Source organism: Mus caroli, chromosome 19 (assembly GCF_900094665.2).
Source record: "Mus caroli chromosome 19, CAROLI_EIJ_v1.1, whole genome shotgun sequence".
Taxonomy (NCBI): Eukaryota; Metazoa; Chordata; class Mammalia; order Rodentia; family Muridae; genus Mus; species Mus caroli.
The window spans coordinates 53,274,406-53,293,103 of NC_034588.1; the positions used below are offsets into that span (position 1 = coordinate 53,274,406).

Genomic DNA, 18,698 nt, shown 5'->3' on the forward strand with positions numbered 1-18,698 from the left:
GTTTGTTTGTTTTGAGAAAGAGTTTCACGCAGCCTAGGCTGGCCTCAACTTGCTACTTAGCTCAGGTAACCTTGAACAATACTTAAGTGCTGGGGTCATATGAGAATAGAATCCAGGGCTTCATGTCCTCTCAGCTCTTATCAACTGAGCTATGGTTCCAGCCTGTGTACCACCATTTAATCCATGATCTTGTCTTCTGTTAATTCCGCACAATTCCCTTTCATTACGAATGCTGGGTCTATATTAATTTTAAATCCCATCCATGTCTCCTCTGAGGCAAACTTGTCTTTATGTCATTTAGAGATTCTATACTCTGAGTCACTCCTTTGTTTTACAGTCTGCATTCTCCTACTTCTTTGCCTGCTGATAATTTTTCATTAGATGCCAAACACAGTGAAATGTATGCCTAAGCAAAGTTTTTATAATCATTTAAATATTTATATAATTCATCTTAGCACATAATTCACTTGAAATCAGCTTGCTTGTAAAGCCGTGTACGATGGCCTCCACACCACAGCAGTGTTCTGCTGAGGCCACCCAAAGTCATGCTCTTTGAGGGTCCCTTGACCTCTGGCTGGTGTTCACAGTGACTCCCCAGTCAGTCCTGTGAGAGCTCCAGAGCTGGCCCTATTCCTTTTACACTTCTGGAACACTGCCCTCCTCCTCCTCTCCACACTTTGAACTCTCCATCCTCAATCCGGGCAGATGGCAGGACTTAGTGTCAGTCCCTCTCCTGGCACCTCAGCCAGAGCCCAGCATTAACCCCCTCGGTTTCACTTCACTCAGAGATCACTATCCTACGCTGGCTTTTGTCTCAAGTCGGAAAACCTTCACATATTTTTATTGTTTTTTTTTTTCTCTTTGTGTATACATATGATTTGGGGTTTTGTTGTTGTTGTTGTTTTGTTTTGTTGGTTTTTAGAGACAGGGTTTCTCTGTGTAGCCCTGGCTGTCCTGGAACTCACTCTGTAGACCAGGCTGGGCTCGAACTCAGAAATCCGCCTGCCTCTGCATCCAGAGTGCTGGGATTAAAGGCGTGCGCCACCACTGCCCAGCCATCATTTTGTTTTATTTTTAATTTCTGTATTTTGGGGTAGGGGCGCTAGTCTAAGGTGGAAGGATAAGACTAGCTCTGCCTATCAACTGAGTCTAGTTCTGGACCAGACAGATGGCAGCTTATTAAGTGAGCTAAAATGGCAACACTGCCATCGGGTCAGCTCTAGATCCCAGCTAGGGAACATGACACGCCATGTGGGCGGCAGACTGCAGGTGGCACTAACAGAAGCCACAGGCTGCAGGAAGCACAGGTCCTGGCTTCAGGCAACCAAGCAGAACAACACATGCCACACAAACCACACTCATCACAGAGGCTCTAGTGTGTGCAAGTTAGACAGCCAGGAAAAAGAGAGTGCCACAGACAGCAGAAATGACTGAGCACTCTGCTCCGAATTTAAAGCAACTCAGGCAGTTAGAAATTATCCTTTATGCATTTCAATGTTTAATTCTGCACTGCGGACCTCAGAGCATAGAGACTTCTCAACAGCTGAGCTGGGCCGCCCAGTGCTTTCTGGTAGTTCTTTGCTGTTTTCTCAGCCAGCGATGGATCTGGAGTGACGGGAGCACACCGTGCTGCTAACCTACCTCTGACCACTCTCAACACAGACTACCTAGTTTCCTGATCCCAGCATACAAACATCCAGAGACAATGTACGACAACATAACCGACTGGGTAATCAATCTTACGAAGGCAGTGCTTCACACTACGTTTCACCCTGCATCACTAAGCCTCTTTTCGGAAGCCTGGAAGGTGACAGACACACTGTACCACAGCACCACCTTCTGTTTAGGGCACATTCACAGTTGACTTTAACCATCCATTCTCTCATCTGCTGACTTTTATTTCTTCAAAAACCCAGCTCTACCTGGGTTTAAATTATGCCATCAGTTATCAACTTCAGGATTTTTGGTTGTAAGACCATAGCCTTTAATGGCTGAGCCATCTCTCCAGCCTTGGACTTTGTAAGTCCATTTCATTATATTAATTTTTTAAAATTACATGAATATTTATTTACATGAATACACTGTAACTGTCTTCAGACACACCAGAAGAGGGCATCAGATCCCATTACAGATGGTTGTGAGCCACCATGTGGTTGCTGGAAATTAAACTCTGGACCTCTGGAAGAGCAGTCAGTGCTCTTAACCGCTGAGCCATCTTTCCAGCCCCCAGTCTATTAATTTTTAAGTAGGATGGTATCTGCAGCAAGTAGTTCAGCAGGTAATTACAGGATAATTGCCTCGTGTGAATGAGAACCCTGGTTCAGTGTCTAACACATGTGTATCATGCATATACACAATTTTTGCTAGCATAGTAACAATTTTATAAAAACAGATAAGCTATTTGTATTAATATTTAAATACGAACAATTAATTTTTAATTATGGGAATCAACATAATTGACACTAATTTTTTCACTTTAATTCTAATAACATATATTAAGTATTTTTCCTTCCCTCCAACTTTTGAGTATTAAAACAATAAACTAGAATTATAAAATTGAATATTTTAAGTCACACCAAAAGTTTTTCTATGATGATGCAAACTAAGCTGCAGGAGTCCCACTCACAGGCTGCCAGCCAACTTGCTCTTAGTACTCACCGCTACCCACAGCATGGCCGCACTCACCTTGTGTGAGTCCATTTCAGCTTTTAACTTGTTTTGCGCCCACTTTACTTTAATGACTTGAGAATTCATCTCCTCCTTTAATTTCTCTATTTCTCTGATGAGTCTAGTTGTTTCACCTTCCTAAAAAGACATTGTCATTTTTTCACTTAAACAATCAAGTGTGCATCTTGTATATCCCCTTGTGCAGTAACACAGTAATTCCAGGGTAATTTATTCTATCGCCCACAGGCCATAAAGCTGATTTAAGGCTCAAATAGTGAGAGAGTAATAAAGCCCTAAATCAAATCCATAGGCATGAGGATAATTACTGCCTAGATTAGCCCGTGAGTACAGTATAAGACAAACACACTCGGATTCTTCATGACTGATGGCAGTTAAGATGACTCAACTGGTTTTGCTACAATCCCTGAGGACAGTAACAGCATTTCTAAACAGAGATAACAGCAAGTGCTCTGAATAGCTCCCAATTCAGTTACTCAACCTTCTAGGACAGGTCTAGAATAAATGTGTTTTCAATAAGAAAAATATCAATTGTGTTCTCTGGTGAACCGTGCTACACTGAGACTCTGGCCAGGCCTGGAGCTAGGACAGGTCTAGAATAAATGTGTTTTCAATAAGAAAAATATCAATTGTGTTCTCTGGTGAACCGTGCTACACTGAGACTCTGGCCAGGCCTGGAGCTAGGACAGGTCTAGAATAAATGTGTTTTCAATAAGAAAAATATCAATTGTGTTCTCTGGTGAACCGTGCTACACTGAGACTCTGGCCAGGCCTGGAGCAGAGACACTGCCCCACAGGTATACAGCCCTACATCCACTCTCACACTGCAGGGGGAAAATGTATTAAATAAAAAACCAAAATAGACTCTGGACAAATTATACTTCTGATTTAAAGCTATTCACAACTGACACCAATATGGACATATCTTAGCAAAACATAATTTTTAGAGACACAAACTAATTTTTCCAATAAACTCTAAAAGGAAGTTTAAAAAATGATTAAGAAATTAAGAAAATTAAGAAACTAATAACACTTGCCAATATTCTGCCTTTCCTCCAGCAAACCTTTCTAGCAGGAGGGAATGACACACCCAAACACAGGTAGGTGAGTAAGCTAGTGAGAGCACGTCAGTTCTACACCACTGAGGACTAAGGAGAGCAGAGGCATGACCCTCAAATTAGGCACAAGTTATACCTTCGATTCATAGAGTTGCTGCAGCCGCCCTTTCTCCTGAGACAGCTGCTTAATTTTGTTAGTGTTTTTCTCCAATTCCTTACTTGCATCTCTAAGTTTCCTCTCAAGGGTTTCTTTTTCCTTTCGCAGGTCTAGAGCCTCCTTCTCGCCTCTCACATACTTCATTACCATTGCCTCCTTTTCCTGACGGGCCTCTTCACATTTCTTATTGGCCTTGGAAAGAAAAGGTTACCTAGCATTAATAAAAGCGTATTTTCAAATGAAAGCATCCACAAATGCATACTATTCCCCGTGGTGTTAGGATCTATTTTGTGCTGTTTCCAGCCCTTCCTTACTCTTTACTTTGGTTGCTGTGCTTTCTATTTAAATACATGTCCCTTCTTCTCCACATCTGCTTTCTTGCCGACTTCTGCACCATTCTGGGCCCCAGGAAGAGGATCATGGTTCACCTTAACAAGCTCCTTTGATCTCACACTTGCAGGAGTCAGCCGTCAGAATCAGTAGGCAGAAGCTTAAAAGCCTGAAGCCTGGCTTCTGGGTCACCGGAGCTCAGCTAACACAAGCACTTTCTCTCTGGGAGACAGTCCTACTCTTGAACTTCTAGAACTATCACATAAATATGCTTTTTTTTTTTGAGTCTAGATACTCAAGTATTTTGTTATAACAACACAAACGGGGCTAGTAAAAACTCACGTGCACATTCATGTGTTACTAGTATACATATATGTAACAAAATGTCAGCTATGGAACAAGGAAAGATATAAAAAAAACCTGGAGACACAGGTGACAAGATGAATATATTTCCCATATGTTCCTTAAATTTGTTTTTGTTTTTTTACAATTAGGATGTACTTAAACTTACGTATTGCCATCTTACTACTGTTTGAGATGTCTTTTTATTTATGTTTCTGTGCGTGTCTGCTGGAGCACATGCATATGAATACTCTTAAGCCACAAGAGGGCATCAGAGCCCTGGCACTGGAATGACAGGTGGTCGGGAGTCTTGTGGCTGGATGCTAGAAAGCCAACTCTGGACTTCCGGGAGACCAGGGAGCGCCTTCACAGCTGAGTCATCCTTCCAGCCCTTAGTCTCCTTTAAAAGCTTTTATGTAAACTCCAGTGATGTCATCACCCAAGTGGTATAGTCCAATAAACAAGAAATACCAAATTATCAAATTAATAGTGGCAGGAAATACCTGGTCCATCCGCTGGGCCATCTCTTTATGGATTTGCTGAATTGCATTTTTAGCTGTGACATCCTGTGCGACTAGCTGATCTTTGGAAGCTTTAATTTCTTTATTCAGTTCCTCTATTCTTAATTCTAACTGTAAAAAGAATGATTTCCAGGTTATATTTTATAGCTGCACCAAGTAAGAGCAATGATACCTTAGTTAATACATAACACAATGCAAATGAAGGATGTAAGCTACAGACTGTTTCCTCGAGTCCCTCACAAGCTTTACCCTGGTAGGTCTGGCTTACACCTGGGCCTATTTACCTGTTTAATAAAAACCAGTTAACGACTGCATACGACAACTCAGTCTTTTCCCAAATATGTAAAAGTGCAATAAATAACGTATCAAAACACACGAAAATGAGAACTTGGTTTAACTTGTTAGACTCTAGAGCTGTCTGACACTGTGTTATTAGCAGCTTTCTAGATGGACTGTAGGTCCACTCCAAGACTGCGTCCCCCACTGTCTCACAGCACTTGCAGTTGAAGTGCATCTTATGATGCCCACACAAAGGAGGAAAGGCCCAAGGTACATCTCTCAGGACACACCAATGCTGAGTTATGCCGTCGAACGACAGGACACTCACTCCCTGTCCACAGAAGGAAAGCAGCTCAAAAAAAACAAGAACAGTTTTTACTTTGTTATTAACCTAAGCCCTTACCTGTGCATCCATGCAGAAAAGAACCATTAAAAAGAGAGGGTCTGACATGACCTTCAGAGTAGACTTCACCAAAACCTGGGAATGCAGCCTGCTAAAACCCCAAGTGCCAAAGTGACCCAAAGCCGGACAGAAGCCTCCAGGTGCTACTACTATTAACTACTTCTTCCTTTAATTGGTAAAAACTTAAATCAAGCCTTTTCGTTATTTGGGCAGAAAATGCCCTATATTTGGAGCAGTTAAACGTATCATAATTTATATAACATAGTTTAGAAAACAATTCCTGCATTTGAAATGCGTTTGAAACATGGAGTTTATAACTTTAAGCCTGGCCTTGGCAGACTTGGTTTTACCTGCTTTATTGTGTTCATATGCTGCTTCTCTGTTTCTGTTCTTTTTCTCAGTTCTTCTCTTAAACTGTCTTTTTCTGAACAAATATTTAAGATAAGTTCCTGATGATTCTTATTTTCTTTAATTAACCTAAATATAAAAGGGAAATAAGATACGGAATATTATCTATCTACAGATTAGACATGGACACCACTGATCAATCCTCTCAAGTAGTCTTTTTATTCTAAAATACCAGATCTGGATGAGAACCCCCACCCCTAATGATACCTTCTCAGACCATGTCCTCACCATCGAGTGACTGAGTGTGCTTGAGGTAAACGGTCTCTGTGTCTGTCACTACAAGAGAAGCAAGCAGACGAGAGGGAGGGCAAGAGCAGCCAGCTCTGTCACAGCCCAGGTACCCACACTCTGGTGATTTATACACCAGATTTAAAAAAAAAAAATCTCTGGTCAATTAGCCCTATTAGGCTACCACTGAGCACACCCACAGCCTTAACTTGTTTCTTTGATATCCTTTGTTATTTGGTATTCTTAGAAGTTATGTACACATTCCACACAGACTACTGTTCTCTTAGAGTTCACGCTAGGTCACTGAGCAGTACTACTGATACATGAGATAACAGAATAAAAAGGGTGGAGTGGTATTTTCCAGATCCAGAAAGTAGACAGAGGAGCTTAGATCCACAGGGTACAAAGTTCCAGGTTCAGACAAGTCCTGGGGATTTAATGTACAACACAGCGGTGGTAGGGCTGGGTGTAGTAGAATACACACCCAGCATTAAGGTCCTCTAGCACAAAACAGGGAGAAGAGGATGAAAAAAAGGAAGAGGGGGTGAGAGAAAGAATGAAGGAAAGGGAGGGGAAGAAACGGGAGAGCAGGGCATACAGCAAGACACAGACCCAGAGGAGGGAGGAAGGAAACGGTATTTTAAACAGGAAATTTTCAAAAAAGGGTGTATCTTAAAGGTTTAAGAAACACACAGGTAACTAGCTATGCTATATGAGGATAAACATCGTAACCAGCCTGATTGTAGAATCATTTCCAAATGACAATATATACAATTTTCCCAGGAAAAAACAAACAAAAGAAAACTCAGTAAACGGGAATATATCAAACATCTGGGAAAGGATGCATTTATGAAATTTTCAATAAAGGAACTGAAACAGTGTTCTTCATAAAAAATTAAATGGAGGGGCCTAGCAAACACAGAAGTGGATGTTCAGTCAGCTATTGGATGGATCACAGGGCCCCCAATGGAGGAGCTAGAGAAAGTACCCAAGGAGCTAAAGGGATCTGCAACCCTATAGTTGGAACAACATGATGAACTAACCAGTACCCCGGAGCTCTTGACTCTAGCTGCATTTGTATCAAAAGATGGTCTAGTCGGCCATCAGTGGAAAGAGAGGCCCATTGGTCGTGCAAACTTTATATGCCTCAGTACAGGGGAACGCCAGGGCCAAAAAGTGGGAGTGGGTGGGTAGGGGAGTGGGGGGGAGGGTATGGGGGACTTTTGGGATAGCATTGGAAATGTAATTGAGGAAAATACGTAATAAAAATAATATTAAAAATTAAAAAAAAATTAAATGGAGATAAAAGTTAAGAAAACATCTAGCTGCTTACCTGAATCAACAAATGTTTTATTTGAAATTAAAAGTATTATATGTAAAGCAAAAGATCAATGCAGGTTACAGTAACACTTATAGACACCTCACTATCCACAAGAGTAACGCCAGGCAAGCACAGTCTCTCACAGGAGAGAGCACTGACTCAGACTCCACAAGCTCCAGGCTGCTGCTGAGCCACTCCCTACTCTACTGCCCGCTGCTCCCTCTGCTGGGTGGACAAAGAACTTGTTTGTCTTTACACCTAATACTGTTTAGTTCGGTCCAGCAACTTGCAGCCAGATGATTTCCTGTAACAACTGATAAAACAAGTCAGAAGCTTGGCTCTGTAGATATTTCCACCTGACCTGGACAAGTTTCTTAATCTGCCTCAGGTACCTCATAAACCTAAGGCCGAGTGAGGGTAGGACGTGTTGTCTCTCTGTGCACATTCCATGAGTTAACGTGTGCCCCAGTCACATGATTAATAGTAAGTGAGATTATTAAATGTATGTATCTTAAAATGTTTAAGTGCTGTATAAACTGTCAGGCTCTAAGGAAAGTAGGAAAGGGCATCAGAAATAATCACTGTGTGTTGGGGGGCGGGGGTGATCGGAGTAGATCCAGACTGCAGGGGAGTGAAGAAGTTACCCCAAGCCTAGAAGGGCCCGAAGCACAGATGTCTGAGCCATGGAAGCACAGAGTGTATTAAAAGGATTCCAAGTTAGGATCTAAGTGAGCAGAGGTGCTCGTGAGAAGGCAACTGCAGTTTCACTGACATGTGATTCCCCAGAACCCATACAAAGGTAGACAGGAGGAACGTCTCCAGAAAGCTTCCTCTGGCTTGCACATGTGCAAAACCCTCACATCATAACACAGTCTTTTTCTTTAGAAAATTTAAATTTAAGAAAGTTTAAATTAATGTAAGAAAAATAGAAAATGAATACCAGCAGATTGAAGTTCACTGGGAAAAACACAATGAGTGAGCAGCTTTGGGGCCATCTGGTTGGTGGCTTTAACAGAATAATATGGAAAACAACAAAGCAAGGAAAGCCAGTACCTATAAAAGAGCACTCAGAGCATGGTCTGTGTGCCCTGTAATCCCCAGCGTAGTGTAAAAGTGTGTAGTTTAGTGAAAGATAGTGTGTATTATTTTTCTTTGTAACAGATTGTAACAGTATGCCCAAACTTATATATCACTTTACTATAAAATGTACAATAAAAATACAGAATAAATCCTATTAGAAACAGGCTAAAGGAAATCAAACTTATCAAACACTATACAAACAGATGTTTAAAAGCAGAATTGCTTGACTAATTCTCCTGTTCTCTAAACCGTGAGCTTCTGAACTGAATCCGTGACTTTTCATCTCCCTTTGAACTGATTTTGACATACCTAGTTTCAAAAGTGAAAACCCTGACTTGCTCCCTAGTGAGCACACACGCTTTACCGCTGCTTTACTACTGTAAGCAAGCAGCAAATGGAAGCTGCCCAGTTACTTGGGGAAGTAGACCAACTCTGCATGGCTGCATTCTGAAACAAGGCGGACACAGAGTCCTCTCCTTGAAGGAGCGTGTGTGTGTGTGTGTGTGTGTCCCGCAGTAGCAGCAGACTTACTGTTTAACAGTGAGCTCCTGCTGCAAGTACCTGCTGTGCACACATTTCTCAAACAGGGCTAAGGCCTGCTCTCCTTTATTCACTCCATTTGGGACTTGGTGGTCCTCCACAAACTCAGCAGATAAGAGCTCAGATTCGATTTCTCCCAACAAATCGTCTGAGGCTGAAACAGTCTTCATCTTTGAAATGAGCTTCCTGGTGCAGTCTGTATCGTAGAGGCTTGCTGAGGTCGTCTTTGGATTACCAGCTTCTGTGGGTGTAGATGACTTTAACTCTGCCAGTATCTGTGTTACTGTGTGTTCTGGCTCCTTGGTTTTTGACACTTGTTCTGTAAAGTCTCCGCCAGGAAAGTCATCTATTTGTCCAGAATCTTTTGGGCATGTGTCTGTGTTAGCACAAGAATTCTCACCACTGCCACCGTCTGGAATATGGCTCTCCTGTACTTCGGTCTGACTACAGTGTTCATTAGTCTGACATAAAATTCTGTCAGAGTCCAATGACAATAGTTCAGCTCCTGTTTCTAATGTGCTGCTTTCGTCAGCAGAAACTGAGACGCACGAGTCATCCCTCAACTCTGATGTTTCCTCAGGAGCTGCGTCAGAAGAAATGGAGGCTACGTGTTCTGTCTCCGACATGCTGACTGGCACCAATTCACTTTGCATTCCTTCAAATCTGCTCCTGATCTTCATTTACATCTAAGAAATCAAATTAAAAAAATTAGACATGCCCATGAAGTGTCCCATTCATAATTCCTCTAATAAGGGCCTCCCCTAGACATAGAAGAGAGACCCAGAGTGGACACTGACCCCCTCTTTTCTGTCATGGGCCAGCTGGCCTCTCTAGTTAAGGGGCAGAGCATGTAATGGGAAGGTTAGAAAGGAGAATGGCCTCCCCTTCTGTGGGCACACACTATTTAAGCCCTTTGAGGAGATGGGCAAAAGGACAGCAGCTAAAGCATTAGGCAGCAGCCTCAGAGCAGGGCACCAGCGAGTGGTGACAAAGCTCACCAAGAAGGAGACTTAGAACCAGGGCCTGCTTCAGTGCAGACCGAGCGGGCACTGACCTGTGTGTGCCAGGAGCAGCTTCCCCCTGACAGGGGCCTGGGGTGCTCCCCTGCTTGTTTCTAAGTAAGCATTCTCTTCAGTGCAAATCAACACAGTCTAGGTCAGGAAGAGCAGCATTTCATTTGACTAGGTGGGGATACGCGATTACATTATTTACAAAGGTTCCTCCTCTCTCTTCTTTATGGGAAATTATTCAACTTCAAATTTTTCCCTGACATACAGAATACAAAATCTTCTACCAGAGGCTGGAGAGATGGTACAGCAGTTAAGAGTGCATACTGCTCTTATGAAGGACTCAAGTTCAGCTCCCAGCACCTGTGGTGGGCAGTTCACAACTGCCTGTACTTTCAGTTCCAGAGGATCTGACGCCTTCTTTTGGCCTCCTCTGGAACCGGTCTCATATGCACAACCCCTAACCCTGACACATATACACATAATGAAAAATAAAATTTAATACAAAAAAAAAATCCAGCCAGGCAGTAGTTTGTGGTGCACACATTCGATACCAATACTCAGGAGGCAGAAGCAGGTGGATCTCTAAGTTCAAGGCCAGCTCGACCTACAGAGCGAGTTCCAGGACAGTCAGAGCTGCACAGAGAAACGCTGTCTTGAAAAACACAACAAAAAAAACTAGTGATCTCGATGAAAAACACTGCCTGTGACTTTGGCCATGCTTTCGCAGTGCCCAGACAGGCAGATGAGTTACCAGAGATGAGATTAGACTGCAATTCTAATAAGGAATTCTGCTCTGAAGTATACACATGGGAAAAAAGATTCCATTTTACAACAGGAAAGCGCATGCTTACTTCAGGCTTTGAGAAAGGTCGTGATCAGAGTACACTGAGACAAGAAGAGATGACTGGCTGCATAGACCCTCAGCACTAAGCAGGAGGGGATTTTGCTAAGGGTGAATTATAATAAATCCTAAGACTTGTACACCATTTGATTTTCCTGTATGAATCCCAGCACCCAGTGACCCCTCATACACTTGCTGACCTAAAGCTTGCATAAAATAAATAAGGCAAGTGCTTGAAGGGCGTTATCCCAGGACTGCAGAAAAGATTCAACTGTAAGGAAGAAAAGGCCATCTTGTCTGTCAAACATGCTGTTCCTTTGGACCACCTGTGGAGACAACGATTACTGCAGACTTTTAGAACCTAGGCTCCCAAAAACTTAATTATGTATCACCTACCTCCAAATGACACAAATGAACACCACCGTGCTGTATATGTTTCATAAGCAAGCTGGTATTGATAGTATAGACTTTAGACCAGACAAATAAATGCAGTGAACACTTAAAAATCTCAGTAATTTATTCCAAAATCTTGGAATGAAAAAAAAAAAAAAGAATCTCAGGCAGGTACACTAGCCTCAGAGCAACTTACAAACTAGCTCACTCAAAGTGACTCTCTTTAAAGATATAACCTGTGATATGATATACAATAAACAGCCCACTCAAAGTGAAGCTCTTTAAAGGTACCACACGTGATATGATACACAGTAAATGTAAGATATACTACGCTACTGCTAAAGTTAAAATCTTACAAATGTAAACCTGCAGTGGCTTTAAACATCACAACTAGCTGATGTTCTACCAACAGAGGTTGAACTCATAGCAGACGAATACACGCTGGTTGGCAGATAAGGAATGCCTTCAGAAGAGAACAGACGACAAAGGCATTGTGACTCCCCAGCATTCCGTTAAGTAAAAAGAAATTTGATCAACAACTTTAAGAGTTTTATTTGTGTGTCATGATTTGTCAACAAAAACCCACATTCTTTCATTCTGCTTCCTTGGTCTCCAGGGCTCACTCATTTCTTTCTCCCTTCATAGCAGTTACCCAGTTAGCTGACTGAAGCAGTAACACATAGCTGATGCCTAGATGAGAGTTTCCAGTCCTGTACCAAGTTACAGACATGGAATTATCTATCCCCTCTTCATGCTATATTAGTCTACCTGAAGAGGCGTTCCTATTGGAGCTTTCTCCAAAGTCTTAAACTCAAGCTGGCTAACCCTCAATCCTGCCGCTAGTACTTGTAACCGAGTACCCATGCACAGCATCATGTGCTTGGTCAACAAACGTCTCCCTTTGCTCCCGCTGCTTTCAGAATCTATTAAGCAATTGTTCTCCTGCTTTTCTGATGCTATCCCTCCCTTCAACCCAACCTAGGCCTCATCTCACACCTGGAGCACTGTTTCTTGATCTCATTTAATTCTCTTTCGATAATTTCAAATCAAAGGGCAAAGTAGTTAACAGAAGGGCAGATTATTTGTGACAGTCATGGGGGTGAGGCAGGCTTGCTAAGGGAAGTGACAAATCACCAGATTCAGAAGTGATGAAGTATGTAGTATCCTGGCTGTCGTGAAGTGAGCCCTCCACTGTAAGAGAGCAAGTGTGCAGGCTAGGAAGCTGCAATACTGTTCCACACTTAGCTCCTCTTCAGTCATCAAACGGCCAGCTCAAGTCATGCACCCGGACCAGCCTCTCCCGTCTTTAAAGTTTCAGGTAATGAAATCCTGTCTCCACTCTGCAGAGGCTAGCCAGAGAAAAGACACAAGCCTGTCTCTCTTGGGAGGAGGGTTTAGGCAGACACTGTTACATCAAGCAGTTAGGGGCTAAGAGTTTCAAGTTTTCTTCAGGGAGAATAGGATCCCCCACTCCTTTTTTCTATTTTCTTTTCTTTAATGAAATCACTAAGATTCCTGAGTAAAGCAGTTATATAAGTTTCCAAACCTGATCTCTGCCCACATTCAGAAAGTGCCGCTGCTCTACTGCAATGCCATGCGCACACTGTCCATGGACTGCCCCACTTTTCCTGTCAGTCTACCCAGAGACTGATTACCATCCCTATACAAACACAAGAGCAACCTGTACACTGGAACACACTGCCTACACTCATGGAGAAGATGCGGCCTTTCTTGACCCTTCTGAAGAGGCAGCCACCTTTTAGATGACTGCAAGAAAATTGACTCAGACTGAAACGTCTGTAACATCAAACAGTAACAGAATAAAGAGATAGGCCTAACAAGTGCACTCTGCACAACATTTACTACCGTCTTTGCAAACTCCTCAGTGCTTCACAAAGACAGAAGCACCCACTGGCTCTGTGAAATGATGTGGGGAGGACAGCATTTCCTGGGCAGGCTGTAAGGAGACTCCTAGTGTACAGACAGGGCAGAACAACAAACGTGTCTTACAGTCTACAGGAGCTTCATCTAGGTAACAAATCCAAACAAAACAAGCTATTTACCCAAGCCTAGAATTTGTTTTGTGTGTCTTATCAATTAAAGACTAAATTTAAAAGACAAGAAACTTACATTAGTGTATCTCAATATGCCATGACCTGTAAAAAGGTCATTATGCAAACTGACATCTGAGAACCATTAGAACTGCACATTTGTCTGTTGCTGTGCCAGTGAATACTGACACGAGACCAGAGGAAAGGAAGATGTTACAGAGGACCTGTGCTTGCATATGTAGCAAGGGCAACACCAAGGAGTATGTAAGAACTGTGCAAACAGAAACCAATCAACCTCATGAGCAGCTCATCTGTCCACCACTAACTAGGCGACAGGAGCGTCAGCTGAGTTCCCTACAGGCATCCCCAGTTAGTGATGCTCATGTACAGCAATTTGGATACTGTCCAAGTATTTGGGTTTTTTAGAAGGAATGCTGTCGTGAAAATTATGGAAGATTAAACAGCCTACTACCAGTAAGCTACAAAAGGAAGAAACAGGAAAGGTAGGGAAGAGCTGCAAGCCTGTCTCAAGTGCTGGTACAGACCAACCTCAGTCAGAGACATACACAGTATCTGTGTGACACAGATACACACAGTAAGTGTGCTCATTGATTACGACATGCACTGCTATTCTGACTTTGTAATAACTGTTGCTTCTGAGGAAAAACACTTGTAATCACAAAATTCCTCCCAATCCCCCGCTGTCCTCGTAGTCCTTCTGTTGCTGACACAGCAGTACAGGCCTGTGGCAGTGGGAACTGGGCGATCCGACTGCAGCGCAGCAGCTGCAGCCACCCAGCAAAAAGGCGCCATGCCAAGCACTATCCCAGAGCCTCTTGCATTCCTTAATGAACACACTCGGATTTCTAGAAAGTTATTCCACACAAAACTACATAACTGAAAACACTAACAGCTTTCAGTACTATTTCTGGTTTCCCATAATTAGTTCTATAAGAACAAAACCGTAGGCTGGCTCACAAAACTATAAATAGAAACTGAATTCAATCTACAGATAATTGGTAACAAGTCAACAAATGAGCATCATGCAGAGGAACCAGCTCAAGAATAAAGTCCCAAGTGTTCACCTGCCAAAATGCATGGGGCAGCTTTTCCATATGGACACTGTTGTAGGCATTGGGAACATGGTGCAAAATAAACCAGGCACCCTCAGGTGCAGGCCTCGGGTACAGTGTGACTAATACTGAGCCTGTTAAATCTTTGTTTTGCTGCTGTAAACTGCTGAGACCACAAATCAGAATCCTTCCCACTGTAGCAGTAGAACGCAAACCAACATTTCAGGATAAAGGCTTGGCTTTAAATCCAGTTGAATAATCTTAGTTCAAATATTTTTTATAATTTTTCAATTTTGCACCACTCCACCGCCCCCCAATAATTCTAGCTGTAGACTTCCTTCTCAAGTTAATATACATTAACATATGCAACCTAGGCTTGGGAGATCACTTATTTAAGTCAATAAAATGGTTTCCTGTCCTTTGTAAGGAAATATAAATACTTTAAGACAGTTTTTGCATATTTCCCAAAGGAGTTTGAAAGTAGCATAAGTAAAGTAACTTCCTTTCCTTTTCTATCAGCTCTAGCAAAATTCTGGCCTGTCATCTCAAGTCAAAAGGAAAAAATCAAAACGCATCCAATCATTATCCCCTCATAATCCCTAAGTAGTAAGTGTTGACACACTTAGCTAGATTACGCTTTTAAATTAAAATAACGAAGCAGAGAAACAGAAGAGAAGCTGCGTAAGAAATACTTGTCAGTCACATTTCCCTGATGCAAAGAGCCACCAGCACTGGGGTTTCACAGAAGGCGAACTTACCTACACCCATTCTTACTTTAAGAGAAAAAAGCTAAGACGGTTGTTTCAAAGATCTCTAGAACTGGTTCTCCAAGAAGGAAGACTTCAGATTCAGCATCAAGCCCAATTACAGTTTGAATGTACTAAGTTGCCTCAGCTCTCTAACCGTCACACAGAGGGCACACAGCCCACAGTTGCTTCTGTCTTCTTGAGTTTCCCCTACTGTATCTTCAGTGAGACACTGGATATCGGATTCATCTTGCAGCAGTAACACTCTCACCACTGCAACCATGGTTTGGGTACTTTAGACTCTAAAATGGCTTTTAAAGTATTGAGCATAACATTAATACAGAACTCTACCTTGAAGCGACTTGTACAGAATGTATCAACTGCAATGAAGTCTGAGAAAATCTAAGTATTTTTATTTAACTCTTCTTTCAAAAAAGTCTGAAAATGGGGCTGGAGAGATGGCTCAGCGGTTAAGAGCACTGACTGCTCTTGCAGAGGTCCTGAGTTCAGTTCCACATGGTGGGCTCAAAACCATCTATAATGGGATCTGATGCCCTCTTCTGGTGTGTCTGAAGACAGTGACAGTCTACTGATATATATAAAATAAATCTTAAAAAAAAATCTGAAAACCAAATATAAGAAAAATGAATTTAATTAAATAGAATTTCTACATTTACTAAAAGAGTTGTACTTATGCCTGAATTTGGTTAATTTGGTAAGATTTAAGTTTTATTAAAAACAACACCTATTTAGTACTTACTACATAAGCCTACAATGAATGACCAGCTCAAACTTTAAGAAATGCGCTCATGACAGTTACCATTATCCTAGAGTCTGCTTCTGCTCTTGGTGTCTACTGCCCCTTTACCTAATAGTTTACTTCTTAGAGCAAACTCTCCGTTAAGCAAATTCAAATAAGTTTGAAGTGGTGTAAGATTACAGTAGCATTTGTAGGTCTAAATTATCTATCCTGTTGTTGCTTCTAAAATAAATACTAAATAAAACTATTGTAAATGAAGTGATGTTTATGAGAAAAATCAAAACTTGACCGTAGTCATTTAAAGACAAAAAGGAAAAGAAAAACCTTAGTTTTATTATTAAAAACAAACAAACCAACCAGAATTTGAAGTTGAATATTCTCTCGTTACAGTGAGTTGAACGACTTTTGTAAACCAGGGTAGATGCTGTCAAATGGAAAGAGTTTTCTCGGGAAGGCTGCCTGGGCTCCCAACCATCACAGCTTCCTCAGAGAGCTGGGCTGAGTGTTCTGTTCATCACAGTCACTTTCAGAACTGAACACGCTAAGCAAGCAGCAGCAGCCATGCTGCCGCACTGCATAGCATCAAAGAATAAGTCTTTGGTTCCTGTGTGAAGGAACTAAAGGTTTAAGAGTGGTCCCTCTTCTACCACTCAGCCTTTCAGTCTGAAAAAAAAAAAAAATCAGACTGGGAAATGTCAACCTTACTCCTTGGAACCTGTTCTCCATCAAACACCTTAAGTTTCTATTCTTTTGAATTAGAAAAGGCCTTCCAAAAACTAAACACAGTCCCTGCATCTTCTGGTAGCCTTCCAAAGTTATACTTAACGTATGTATTATCCTGTACAAAGGAGAAGGCCTTGGAGCAACAGTACACAATTATGGTCTTCCCAAAATCTGCACTGAACATGGGAAGACCAAAAAGGAACAATAAAAGATGTAGGCCAATCATTACTGTTGTTTCATTAGTGCAACCATTAATTAACGAAGAGCTAAAAAGTAGCTGCACGCGGTGGACTTGATACACAAGACACATCCGTCCCAGTATCACTTGTCTCTGAGTCCTTAATCTCCTTCACAATTAAGTGCACTAATGGCACAAAGGCCACATCCACACCAATAAACCTAACACTTAACAGACGGATTTTCCTTGGGATGGCTGGCTACACGTGCACCTTTGAAACACTGTCATAACTGATTTGTTTCATCTTTTTCCCAAACACCCTGTGTACCACTTCAGAAGAAAGGAAAAGGCTGGAACATCAAAGGACCGTGCGTGACACTGGGTCTGAGACATCTTTCTGGTTCGCTGTCATTTTTTTTTTTTTACTGTAGTCTTTTCTGACTCTAACCCAGGTCTTCTGCGTACAAACCCGAGTCTCTTCTCTAAATAACAATCAAGATGTGAATATTGTAACAAGTTACGAATTGTTGGCAGCTGAGCCATCCTTCTCCCCGCGCGCTGTTTCCCTGGGATTGCTACTTTGAGGATAGGTAGAAGGGGAGAGGAGAAATCTGAAATGGTTTTCCTACCAAGGTGAAAATATATGAAAATACATCGGGATCTTTGGAAAAGCCAAACGCTGCGGACCGCGTCCCCGGAGATGCCGCGCTGGTGAGGCGGGGGAGCGGCCGCGCTCCGGGCACAGCCCCCCTAGGGCCCCGCTAGCCCCGTCGCGTCCACGCGCGCAGACCGGCGCTCGCCGAGCCCCCGGCGCCGGCGCCCGCCCCGGACGCCCCTCGGTCACTCACCGTCCGTCCTCCAACCCCGGGCCGCACCCTAGCGAGGCCGATGGAGCTCCGGCTCCAGGGCCGACGAACCCATGGCTGCGTGTAGCCGACGCGGAGTGGGTGAGGAAGTCACGCGCGGAGACCACTGCCGATCCCGGGCTCTCAGCGGAGGTTTTCCCCCAAAACCCCTGCGGAGCTGACACATCAACAAAGATGGCGGCGACGCCTAAGCCGGCGCGACTACAGCTGAAGGGGCGGGGCTCCCCGAAGGGGCCAATCAGCGCGGCGCGGGCTGCGTGACGTTAAGCACCTGGAGGCGGGCGTGGTTTTCGAGGCGCCGCCTCCGGCCCCCGCGGTTTCTAGAGGCCCCGCCCAGCATCTCAGCGCCACCTCCACTTAAGCCCAAGGAGGCTGTAGCAGGCTGACTTATGGGCTGTTGTTGTCCAGTTGGGCCACTCTTTCCCTTTCCCGTCCCAAGCCGGTGCTTTCTATCGGAAGGAAGTTGCCATCTTTTTTTCTTCACCCTTTGGCCGGTCATCTAATGAGTCAGTGGCATAAAGTAATAAAAGAGAACTAGAGATTGTGACTTCCCGGTTCTGATGGTGCAAACTTTGCGCTGCCTGTGGGTGAGCCAAGTCCGCAGGAGCAGCTGACTTGGGCATACGAGCTTCATCTCTGGGAGAGAGCTCTGCAGGGTTTCCATAATAATAATTGACCTGGAATCTCCAAGTGACACCGGGGGCC

General features: G+C 43.0%; 1 protein-coding gene across 2 annotated transcripts in view; it reads right to left on the minus strand.

Annotated features, from left to right (window-relative positions):
• Nucleotides 1–18,498, minus strand: part of Ccdc186 (coiled-coil domain containing 186) — a 35,251-nt gene extending 16,753 nt beyond the window's left edge. The window contains exons 1-6 of one of the 2 annotated variants that reach the window (XM_021152007.1): nt 17,976–18,498; nt 9,344–10,038; nt 6,126–6,252; nt 5,076–5,204; nt 3,880–4,092; nt 2,686–2,805 (exon numbers count right to left, since the gene is read on the minus strand). In XM_021152007.1, coding sequence (XP_021007666.1) covers nt 2,686–2,805; nt 3,880–4,092; nt 5,076–5,204; nt 6,126–6,252; nt 9,344–10,032 — 1,278 coding nt within the window. In that variant the 5' untranslated portion in view covers nt 10,033–10,038; nt 17,976–18,498. Of the gene's footprint in view, nt 1–2,685; nt 2,806–3,879; nt 4,093–5,075; nt 5,205–6,125; nt 6,253–9,343; nt 10,039–11,599; nt 11,695–17,975 lie in introns of those variants that run through there. The other variant, XM_021152008.2, reaches the window with a different exon arrangement.
• Between the last annotated feature and the right edge of the window lie 200 nt (nt 18,499–18,698).